General features: G+C 36.8%; 1 protein-coding gene across 3 annotated transcripts in view; it reads left to right on the top strand.

Moving 5' to 3' along the window:
• LOC134852222 (disco-interacting protein 2 homolog A-like) overlaps positions 1–11,876 on the top strand; it is a 29,848-nt gene that overhangs the window by 1,341 nt on the left and 16,631 nt on the right. For all 3 annotated transcript variants that reach the window (XM_063868534.1, XM_063868535.1, XM_063868532.1), the window contains exons 3-4: positions 3,317–3,547; positions 4,063–4,359. In XM_063868534.1, coding sequence (XP_063724604.1) covers positions 3,317–3,547; positions 4,063–4,359 — 528 coding nt within the window. The remainder of the gene's footprint in view (positions 1–3,316; positions 3,548–4,062; positions 4,360–11,876) is intronic.

Raw genomic sequence — 11,876 nt, 5'->3', positions numbered from 1 at the left:
ATTTTTTTCGTGATTTGAATTTGATTTTTTTTGCTATTCGCTTTGATTTATTTTGATGATCTAAAGAGAAATTACTCTGTGAAATTGGTGCAAATGTCTCGAAAACTTGTTGTTGACTTTCAGTTCCAAAAATGGGTTTTCTTTTTCAGAATTTTCCGCGGAATGGAAAAAATTACCTATTGTTCCAGATTCGTCATATTGGGATGAGTGTAACTATGTCGAAATTATGGAAGCGGAAACCAAAAACACAATAAATAAACGTTTTTGTCGAACATTCCAGCAGTATTTTTAAATAATATCGGCAATTGCAAGTACTTCTTCCAAACTTGCGACAAAGTTTATTTAAGGGACAAAAACCTTGTGCATGTTTGGTTTACAATTGCCCTCTTTTTTGATTAGCCAGCCATCAGTGTAGTGTTTTAGCTCGAACCTTCTTGTTTTTCTAACCTAGCTCTCAAATAAAAATGTCAATTGAAACTGGAAAGTGTTTACTTGTCTGGTGGCACTTTTGCTTTAATCACGCTCCAGCATTTTAAAATTTCATTGAATCTTGTCTCTGCTTTCTTTGTGGCTAGTGTTTGCGATGTGATGAGCGTGCGTGGTCGAGTGGTTATTGCGTGAGACTCATAATCTCTAGGTCGCGGAACGAATCCGAGAATTGGTCGAAATTTTTCCAAGTCGAGGCTTATTTCTTACTGCACTTTACAGAGATGTGTTTGGTCGCTTTCTCGCATGTGTACAATTGTAATGCAGAAAATGGTTTTCTTGTAGTTACCACCTTTGAATGGTAGTCTGAATGTCTGAATGCTCTTGGTCGTTAAGATTGGCAGAGCTATGGCGGTGGTATCTGATTTTGTCTATACAGTATCTGTAGAACACCAGACAGAGGAACGGTTTTGGTTTCTGAGCCGGGGTTTTAAGGTATTGTTGTGTCGACACTGGCCATCAGCAGCGAGCTTGACCGAAGGGTTTGTCCAACCTGAGAAAGGAAGAAGTGCTAAACGGTTCTTTTGGCTGGGTGATAGTTCTGTTTAGGAGGTTAATGTGGGTTTTCGTTGAGTAAATTTGGTATAGGCGCAGGTTCGGTGGACTTAGAAACCGCTCTTTTTTGTAGATTTGTGTTTCAGTAACCTTGTCGATGTATTTATTGAGGTCTACCTAGTTAGTTAAGCGTGCGGAGTCTTGAATTTTTAATGAGCGTTTTATTTGTCTGTGAGGCTCTCTTGCTTTGAGTATCGTTCTTCCGGGGTGGCTAGTTAAGTGACAGCAGACCTAGTATTGTGATGAAAGTAGGTAAGTAATTGGCTATAAAGGAGAATGAAACATTCAGTGTGTTAGTGTCGATATAGTCTTTTTAGTGCATCCAGGTACATTACGGAATGCGGCTCTTTGTTTCACAATTGAGACTTTGAGTTGACATGTCGCTGGCTGCATGTGACTACGCCAGGTAGACGTTTTCTAGGACTGGTATAATTATCGCTTTATGGGTAATTAGGAACGCTTCCATTCGGTTGCTTGAGTTTTGCAGTGTAGTGAGTATTTTAGAAATGGGCGTAAATAGATTCCTAAATTTTTGGTTTATCTTCCAGTGGAGGCAAAATATCATTTTTTTGACTCTGTATGGGTGGGTTTTGTAGTCTTTTGAGTCCAGTGACAAGATGATCACTGAGCATTTTCAAGGAGGTAATTCTAATTTCAAGTTATTGTAGAACGTGCAGTTAATCTAGATCAGGGGCGGATTTAGGGGGGGGGCGGACGCCCCCCCCCCCCTCAGGGATTCGACCCCTGCAGACCCAAAAGGTCCCCCCTTTGATACTTTTTCAGAAATCCATTTTTGGCCGACCGACCCTAAAATTTTTCTAAAGGCGCCTTGGGCGCCAATATATACTAACTTTGAGGGGGAGCGCGCGCCCAAAAAAAACGCGTTTTTTTTGTCAAAATTTTTCAAAAAGTGCCCAAAAACAGCTTTTTTGACTGTTTTTTCAAAAATTTGATTGCGGCGCAGAAAATTTAGCCAAAATAGGGGCAAAACAGTGCTTTAGGAGAGCTCGAACAATCAATTTGGTCGACCTATAAAAAAAAAGTCGTCAAAATTTTGGAAAATTTTTTGAAAATCCGCCCCCCCCCTTCGAGAAAATCCTAGATCCGAATCCTAGATCCGCCCCTGATCTAGATACAAAGAAGGTGATGGTGATAGGTCTTGGGTGTAATCGGTGAGGTCAACAGCATAGGATATGATGGATATGTTTTTCGGTGGAGTAGGGGAGTTGTTACCTAGAAATTGACCATGGAAGGAGAGATAACGTGTCCTTGTGGAACGCCGCTGAGGATGTTTCTCCCTTTGCAGAATTGGTCTCTGACTTTGGTTAGTTTTTATCTTAGGGTGTGCTGGTTCACCCAGTCGAAAGCTTCCGATAAGTCTAGAGCCACTAAGCTTAAGCCTGTTTTGGTTAAACCCGTAGGAGATAGAATTTGCCCCCTGATGCTAACACTGAAGGGGGCGGAAGCCATATCGGTGATATTTCGGTTTCAAGCGTTTATTTAGAAAGGAGATAAAAATTGTTTCAACAATTTACATGAGACTAAGTAAGGAGATAAGGCAGCAGAATTCGGAAATGTTTGGATCTGTGTGGGGGTTTGAAGTGCTCATATTGAGGCTTATGACTTTTCTAAGTAGTTAAGTGCAATTTCGTTGATGTTTTAAATGAATTATAGTGAGTCCACCAGGGCCGAAGTCGCGAGAGGGACGCACCATTTTGATACGTTTTTCGACTCATTCGTTTTAAAATTGAGGCGCATTGGATAATATTTTTCTTTTAAACTTTCGATTCCTTGTGGAAGTTTTTTAAGTCATAACGCGAATGTGTTGAAAATTGAAGGCATACGCAGTAGATAAAAGTGACGCTATAGTGGGAGCGGCACATCAAGCCATTACATGATTCGCTGATGTAATCAGAGGGTCCTGGAATGGGTGCATCTCTTGGTTCTCTGAACCACATGTAGTTGGCGTTTTGAAAGGATTAAGAGGGAGATGAGGTAATTTTGGTTAGCGTTCAAAATTGCGTTCGGAGTTTCTTCAGTTTAAAAGTATATGTTTTTTGATCAAGTTCTGTGTATCATGTCGTTATTTTGTTATCGCACGAACGCGGAGCTTCGTTTTATTTTTGTATCTAACAATGTCCCAAGTAGTATCTAATTTGAAAATGGCATTCGGAGAGTATGTAAAGTTGAATTTTTTGCCAGCAAAATTCAATATAATTTTTTTTTAAATTTCCCGTTAAAATGAGTTTTGGCAGATTCTTTCTTTTTTTACTAGATGGTGGTAGCAATATCGTGCTCTCTCCTCCGGACCACGACCAGCATCACCAGCTGGCGAATGGTGCGAATAATCTGCAGCACCAGCAGTCTCAGCAAAACGGTATGAGGCCTGCACCGGGACCCACCCCACACTCACAGACCAGGGGCTCCTCGCCCTCAATTCCGAGCACTGCCAGCTTCGACCAGTCGTCCCATGGAGGAGGGGGAGCTCTCAATGGCAATCTTGGCTGTAAGTCACCCCTTTCAGTTCTTTCTTGCGAAAAATGTGCGCTGGCATAAACACGTCAGTTATTAAATCGACGGTGATAACTGTTGATGAAGGATTTCTCAAATTGGGTTATGAAAGAATATTCTATCTAATTGGGTTCATTTTTTCAAAAAAAAACGTAGCCAATCATAAATTGTTCTTGAGATTCAAAAAGCTTTAAGGCGTCTGTTTTTGTCTGAAGTTCGAAAGTTGAGATTTAAAAAAAAACAAGTCAGTATTTTTTTGTTAACTTGCGTTCATGGAGTTTTTTCCAACTGTCTGTTTGCTATGTCTAATTGATTAATTACACAGCGGAGCTTGTGTTATCATTAAACATCGTTGAAAGTAGAAAGTAGTTATCCGGAATCGTTGACACCTTGGCAGCTGTGTTTCTCATTTCTCAATCATAATGGAACCTGAGGCTTTTGAAAAAACATTTTTTGAACTAATGAAACTCCTATGTAGATGCGATAAAGTAATGATGTGAATTTGAACAGTGAGCGACGAAAGTTTTCCGCTTGGGCGAAGCGTGAGTCGAGGTGCTGCAGCTGTGCCCGCTGATATAGACCAAGACATTTACGTAGACGTCAATATGCCCCCTAATGCTGCAAGCAGACCCATCAGTGGGGCTAGTGCGTTAACACCACACAGTCAACATTCTCGTCCGGGTACATCAGCTATGCAACCCGTAGAACACGATGACGGACTCTACAATCAAATTGGATCCCCGTCAAGTAACAATTTGGACCTGGCCGCTTCTGGACAAGGCGACGGGTACTATGAGCTGGATTCAAGTAAGATATATGCATTGTGTTCAGTGTTTGCTTGTTTTGTTTAGCTTGTAGTCAGTCACTGTAGTTAGATGTAGATTGCTCGTGTGTTAATGTTTTGTGCGTACTTCTTTTGCTGCTTGATTTGTAAAAAAAAGTGATTGAATACCTAGATATCTGTTATTCAAATTGCAGATTTTCGTTTTCCTGTTATGTGAAGTTCTACTAGAAAGGGTTTGGTTCACGTTATTCAAATGATAAGGAAATATAGATGTGTGGCTGTGATCTCTATTTTCAACTTTGTAAAACCACTGGTTACTTCATAAAATAATCATGTAGTGTGAGGGTGGAGAAAAAGAGCCAACGAAATATTAAGACAATCAATGACATTGGTTATAAACGAAAGAATTGATGTAGACATTTTTCTAGACGCCCGATTAAAACATTAATATCTATTCGAGTCAAAAAGTATAAAAGTAACGGGTTACTGCTCCAATTTTTTTGTATGTTGTCAAACCAATGTTTTTAAAGCTTGCAATTAGCAAGCATTATCAAACCGGAATATAGATTTTTTATCAGGTTAACAACTTGTTTCACTTAATCTCTTGTATCTTTTACCATAAGGAATTCAAACTTCTATGCGTTATCGGTCAATTTAGCCCGGAAGTAGGGAACATGTCTGGGACAGCAAAGATCCTGGGTTCGAATGTGACCAGATACTTTTTTTTTAAGAGGGAAATTTTCTGTTTCAAATAAAATAGTCGGACAATTATTTGTCGGCTGAGTTGTCCCATCTTAGAATTGTATTTTTTGCTGCGTGCATTTTTCTATACTGTTGCTTCTACTGTTTGATTTACTCCGACAATTTGTAATTCTACTAACCTTGACTTATTTAGGCTTATTTTTTATCGGCTTAATGACCTAATTGTGGGTAATTTCAGGGAAAACACAACTTGAACACTCTCCTCCGCACTTTTCAAGTTCTGTGCATGTTTACCAATCGGGTTTTTGAAATGTCTTTTTTTCGTTATTGAAATTTATTTCCTAATTTATTATAAACATTTTTTTTCTCGAAGCTTCTACTGATTTTCAAAAAAAGGTTATCAACTTAAAGAAAGCCTTCTCTTGTTTGTGTCTGCATGCTCCCCTAGAGTCTGTTCTTTTTTGATCGCTCTGTCTACAGCCTTCTGGGGGGAATATTTGACCCATATTTTTGTTATTTTCGTTTTCTCAAAAACTACCCCTCTCAAATCTGACATTTAAAATTCCATTAATAGAAACGACTCTAAAAAGCTCCCTGAATGAGCGTCTACGCCCAAATTTTGTTAAACATAAAGTTATGGCCTTCGAAATAGCCAAGTTTTAATATGATTTTACTCGAATAAAGTTAGATTTTTTAGCGCCTTTTTTGGGAATGTGTTTTCGTACAGTTTATGTTTTTCTATTCTTTTGTCCGACAAAAATTGTTTAAAAATGTCAATCTTTTCTAGCGCATATTCTTCGGAAAAGTGGCCGTTTCATTTCAAAAAAAGGAAGACTTAACTAGTCTGAAAGGCTACCGCTCAAGTTCATTTTTTTTGCTCATTTTTTTGTTAAAAATTATTCTATGAATTTTTTGTATTGCAATGGCAACTCGAGTGCTCCTCTGGTTGTGTGTTGTTTAGTGTTAAAATAGAACAGAAGAATTTTTTTTTCTGTTCAAGTGTCGCTGAACGTAGTGAAGACTCTTTTATAGGTCTTGGTGATTCCTTTTGTTTTTTTTTCCAGGGAAAGTCCTAAAACGCTCTAGTAAATTCAGATGTGCGTTAAAAATATTTATGCATTTATGAATGCGCTTTGGTATAAATGCAGTTTTTGAGTTTAATTCACGTAAGCGAAATTCACTCTCCAAAATAGTGGAAGAAAAACGCGAAAGACTGCTAGTTTTTAAAATGGAAATCAGTTTTAAGATTTTCCAAAATTTTACCCATTCCCATTGATCCGGGTTTCTAAAATTGGGTTAATTTTATCAATAATGTTTTAATCATAAATTTCTCCTGAAATTCCATTAGTTTAAGGCCATAGTTTTTTTGAAATTCGAAATTTGAATTTTTTCAAAAAAAATGTCCTTATTTTTGTTTCCTTGCGTTCCTTGACTCTTTTTCCAACTGTCTGTTGGTTATGTTTTTTCGTCTTATTTTTACAAAAATTTTCTATGAATTTTTTTTTTACTTCTAGATAATATCGCTCATTCTTTTCAGAAATAGTTCAATGGCACGTAATATTTATCTTTTTCAGTAATATTTGTTAACACACCCACCGAGCACAAGTTTTCATCCTTTCAACGAAAATCGGAACAATAGCTCAACGACATTCTCATTTAATTTAGGCTCGTTGCAGTTTTGCAGCAAACGACTCGAAAATTGTGAGCCCTCATTTTACTAGTGTTACTTTTTTGGCGGTTCGCTTATGCCATTCGATTGGAAGAGAAAAAAAGACTGCTCGTATATCAGCGCGAAGCCCCGAATGTTCCGAATGCTCTTTCAGTCCAATTAAAAAGTACTTTGCTTGGAAAATTGACGAAATATTTGATTTTTTCCACAATTTTTTCAATTTTTTCCCCAAACGCTAATATAAACTATAAAGGGATAAATGACTGTCTCGTTTCCGTATAGTAAGACTGTACATGATTGACTTAGTTTAATTTGTAACGCATCTATCCGCCGCTTACGCGTGTTATAATATGCAATATATCGGGCGTCAATAATCCCAAATTTGCAATTTTCAAACCTTCATAGTTTTGCTAAAATCCTTAGGTAAAATTTTGTTTTCGCAGGTAAAAAATTGCTTAGGTGCAAAGTCTGAATAAAAAATGACTCTCAGTATAAATATTCTGCCTCTTCTTCGAAATTCCGAATAACTATGCTATTCAATTAGGTTATTTTATCAGAAAAATTTCAATCATTAAAGGGTTATGAATTGTGAAGAGATTTGCGTAACGAGTTTATGTTCTAATGCATAATGAGTTTAGTGAAGTTCATCTTAATCACAATGCATAATCGTATCATTTTAGCTGATTCATAGTATTTGTGATCTAAAAAACTGGCCGAGTAGTTCGAGCAAGCAAATGTTGCTTGGTCAAATCGCAATAAGTCGAGGGTTTTTAATTTTGCGTAATACACGCAATTATTACACCGAAGACTTTAGTCAAGGTGTTATGGTATCGTGTAACGGGGGTTTTTTTTTTAATGTTGTCTGTTGTCAAGTGTCGACAAATAACGTCCACAGTTATCAATTATCATGTGGGCTGGACTATATCGCGCTATGTCACGTGATTGCGTATGTTTGTTTCTTTATTTGTTCATCTTTATTTATTTAATTATCTGTTCTTCTATTTATTTAATTATGTTTAGTTTGCTTATATTTATTTATAATTTATGTATGTACATATTTATTTTTGTTTATTTTTATCACGTGTTTTGTTTATTTATTTAATTATTCTTTCTTTCATTTAGTTTTGCTTTTATTATTTCTGTGTATGTATTTATAACACAATGATGGTGATATAATTTTTTTTTCAGAAATGACGTCCACTGTTTTGTTTGGCGATTCTATGTTAAAAGGATTTAACGAATACCTTATCAGACTTTCCGATACGTCGGTTGTAGTGAAATCTGGACTGAAAGTCAGTACCATCAATGACACTCATGTCGAAGAGATAAAAGCCTTGAAACCAGCTCGCGTTATTCTTGCTGTTGGTGCAAACGACATGTGTCCCCGCCAACAAGATATTGTGTTACAACCAAGCATTGCCCATACCGATGCTTCTCTCGCGAGCTTGGCAAAGGCCACACTTGCTATGTTGATTATGTCACTTGCTTCTCCTCTTCGCGATGCTGGCTTTGAAGTCCTGCTCCTTTGGTAACATTTTCATAAAATGACTAATTCAGTAATAATAATAATGTACATTGTTCATCAGGTATCGGTTTTGCTGTTTTTTTAATGAAGTTTTGAGAAAAAATAAACTACATTGTATTTTTAGTCCAATTGTTCGCAAGGACTTTTACCGTGAAATCCGCGCGTTGGATACAGCCATCAAGTCTTCAGATTGGTCATTTATTCCCGTTGGACTATTGCGCTACACACATTTATCTACCGATGGTGTTCATTTGTCGCAAATGGGCTGCCTGAATTTGGCGAAATTAATTTGTGAGAGAGTATCCTTAACTCTTTTGACATCTGCCGTGGTAAATACTTTTTGTCTATTCTATTTTTTTTTCTGTTGTATTCCACTGAGCACTTAAATGTCATAATTTTATGTTTGCAGCCGTTTACTATCAGCTCATCTTCAGTGTTTGGCGTCTCTCAAATTTCCCTTGACGTTTGCAATAAATCTGTTTTGAGCATAGCTGATTCCCTCTTTGCAGAGCTTTACAAATCATACAAACAGGAATCTTGGACACATGTCAACGGGCGCTCTGTCAAGTGGATTTCAGAGGTTCCATACTCATATGGAAGCGTTCGCCACCCGCCCAACAACTCTTGGTCACCACAGTTGTTGTTGTTAAAGACCTTGTTGGAGAAAGAACTCAAAGTTTCCTTCAACAGTGTCCTCATCAACATTTATTGTTCCCTCGAAGAGGTAATATCACAAAATACCGTCATAACAATTAGATAACATAGAAAATGTACTTTGCCTATCAGTATTTTTAGGGAGTTGGATTTCACGCTGACAACGAACGTGGTATTCCTGATTAACCAACCATTGCCAGCGTATCCCTTGGAGCCACCCGACGCTTTGCAATGAAAAGAAACGGGACCACGCGCTCTGAAGTTTCTGTTTTGTTGCCACATGGTAGCGTTTTTACAATGCTCGGAGCTTGCCAGAAAGACTGGAAGCACAGCATCTTGAGAGGATCCACTGCACCCGATGGATCGTTTGAGAAATGGAATGGCGTCCGTTTAAATTTGACGTTCCGTAATCAGTTTGACGCTGAACGTTGAAGTTTTATGTCATTTTTATTACTTGCCGGTTTTTGAAGGTTGAATTTGAACTTGATTTCGTGGAATACTTAACTGATATCTTTACCTGATTGAAGTTTTGTTCATGAATACCAACATTGGTACATTTGTCAGATCTGTGTCATGTCTTTGCAAGTATTTTTTTTTGTTTTTTGGATTTGTTTTTCGGATTGTTTTGCTGCTACATACTGTCAATTCTGAGACTGCTTCACAATTTCTCTATATAATAAGACTAATAGCTTTTTTTCATTTTAGCTCTTTCTTGTAAGTATATGTGTAAGTACGATTTCTAGTTATTCCGGAGACCCATTTGAGTCTACATGCCAATTTATACGATTGGCCGATTGAAACGACAGGAGGCGTTTTGCTACACATACAAACACAATCTTTTGTATTTTATTATAGCTATAGAAATTGATCTACAATGCGTAAGTACGACATTTAGTTCTACGATTGTTATTTCAGGTCCTTTGTCAATATTTCAGGCTCTTTGTCAATATAGCAAAATTTTGGTGTATATATGTGTTAGTAAGATTTTTAGTTCTACAACGTTTATTCAGGCTCTTTGTCGATATAGCAAAATATTGGTGTATACATGTGTTAGTACGATTTTAGCTCTAGAATTGTTATTTCAGGCTCTTCGTCAATATAGCAATATTTTAGCGTATACATGTGTTAGTACCATTTTTAGTTCTCGAACTGTTATTTTATGATCTATGTCAATATATCAAAATTTTAGTGTATACATGTGTTATTACGATTTTTTAGTTCTCGAACTGTTATTTCATGATCTTTGTCAATATATCAAAATTTTATTGTATACATGTGTTAGTACCATTTTTAGTTCTCGAACTGTTATTCCATGATCTTTGTCAATATAGCAAAATTTTGGTGTATACATGTGTTAGTACGATTTTTAGCTCTAGAACTGTTATTCCATGATCTTTGTCAATATAGCAAAAATTTGACGTATACATGTGTTAGTACGATTTTTAGCTCTCGAACTGTTATTTCATGATCTTTGCCAATATAGCAAAATTTTGGTGTATACATGTGTTCGTACGATTTTTAGCTCACGAACTGTTATTTCAGGCCCTTTGTCAATATAGTAAAATTTTGGTGCATACATGTGTTAGTACGATTTTTAGTTCTAGAAGTGTTATTTTATGATCTTCGTTGATATATCAAAAATTTAACCTATACATGTGTTAGTACGATTTTTAGTTCTAGAACTGTTATTTCAGGCTCTTTCTCGATATAGCAAAATTTTGGTGTATACATGTATTAGTACGATTTTTTGTTCTAGAACTGTTATTCTTCAATTATTAGTTGTTCAAGTTGTTTGGTTTTTGCTTCAGTTTCTATGCCTTCGGTGTATTGCGCGTAGCGCCTATGTTTAAATGTTATTGTTCCGAAGTTCTCTGGAAAGATGGACTATTTATGATCTGCAATTTTTTTCATCAGATCAAAGTTTTTTCATTATGTCTAAGACAAGGTGATTTAAGATTGTTCTTAAAGTTGTTAGCTAAAAGATAGCCAATTTGGGAAAATTAATTACGCTTGCGATAAGCAAGCGTTATCAAATAGGAATGTAGACTTTTTGGGTTAACAAACAGTTTAACAAAATCAGTTGAATCACTTATCAGCGGGTACTAAGTTACTATTAAATATTGGTTGGGTGGTGTTACAGGGGGGGGGGGAATGAAACTTTGAAAAGTTTTTTGCAAAGTCGATTTTTTTTTCGGCTTAGCTGGTGTCTGCTCAAAGATTGTCGGCCTTGTTTCCGCTTTGCAGAATTGTTCAGTTTCTAATTGAGTTTTAGATGTCTTGCTTGGCATGTTTGCCTAGATTTCCTGTTCCATAAAAACAGGTATCATGAAAATGTTTGAGATTGGTTATTTTGAGATGCTTTGGAAACTTTTATAATATAGTTTTATTATACTTTTTTTTCTCAAAAATGCTTTTACCAATTTTCAAAATTGTGTGCCTGCATACTCCCCTGGCTTCTCTTTGCTGTAACACTTTGCCAACAGCGTTCGAAAAAGTCTGGGGGAATATTTAATCTCTAAAACTGACCAACCCAATCTGTGAGATTTTCGTTTCAATGAATCCAGTGGATTTGGATTGCCACCGCACCTCATATGCGGTTGATGTTGTGGCTGAAAGCTAACCTCCCAAACCTGATGCTGTGTGTTTAATGGAGAGTACGGGTAGTTGGAAGCTCTCCTGCATTGGCGGCCACTCCCAATTTTTTTACATAAAAATTTATCATCCTCGGAAAAAGCCAATTTGTTGATTTTTTGGGCGTTTTTTTTTTAAATTTTACGAATTTTACCAAAAAATGATCTCCCATATTTGATAGGTTGGGTTCAATCCAAAGAATGAGTTGTGGGAAGCTCTTTTGCGTACGCGACTACGCCCAATTTTTTTGACACGAGAACTTATGACCCTCGGAAAAGTCAAAAAGTTGTTGTTTTTCGCTATTTTTGAAATTTTTTGACTTCTCTCGTTAACTACCCTGCCAAACCTGGGTTTTCGGG

This window comes from Symsagittifera roscoffensis, chromosome 1 (genome assembly GCF_963678635.1).
Source record: "Symsagittifera roscoffensis chromosome 1, txSymRosc1.1, whole genome shotgun sequence".
Classification (NCBI taxonomy): Eukaryota; Metazoa; Xenacoelomorpha; order Acoela; family Convolutidae; genus Symsagittifera; species Symsagittifera roscoffensis.
The sequence above is the reverse complement of the archived record's forward strand: the minus strand, read 5'-3'. Positions and strand labels throughout refer to the sequence as shown.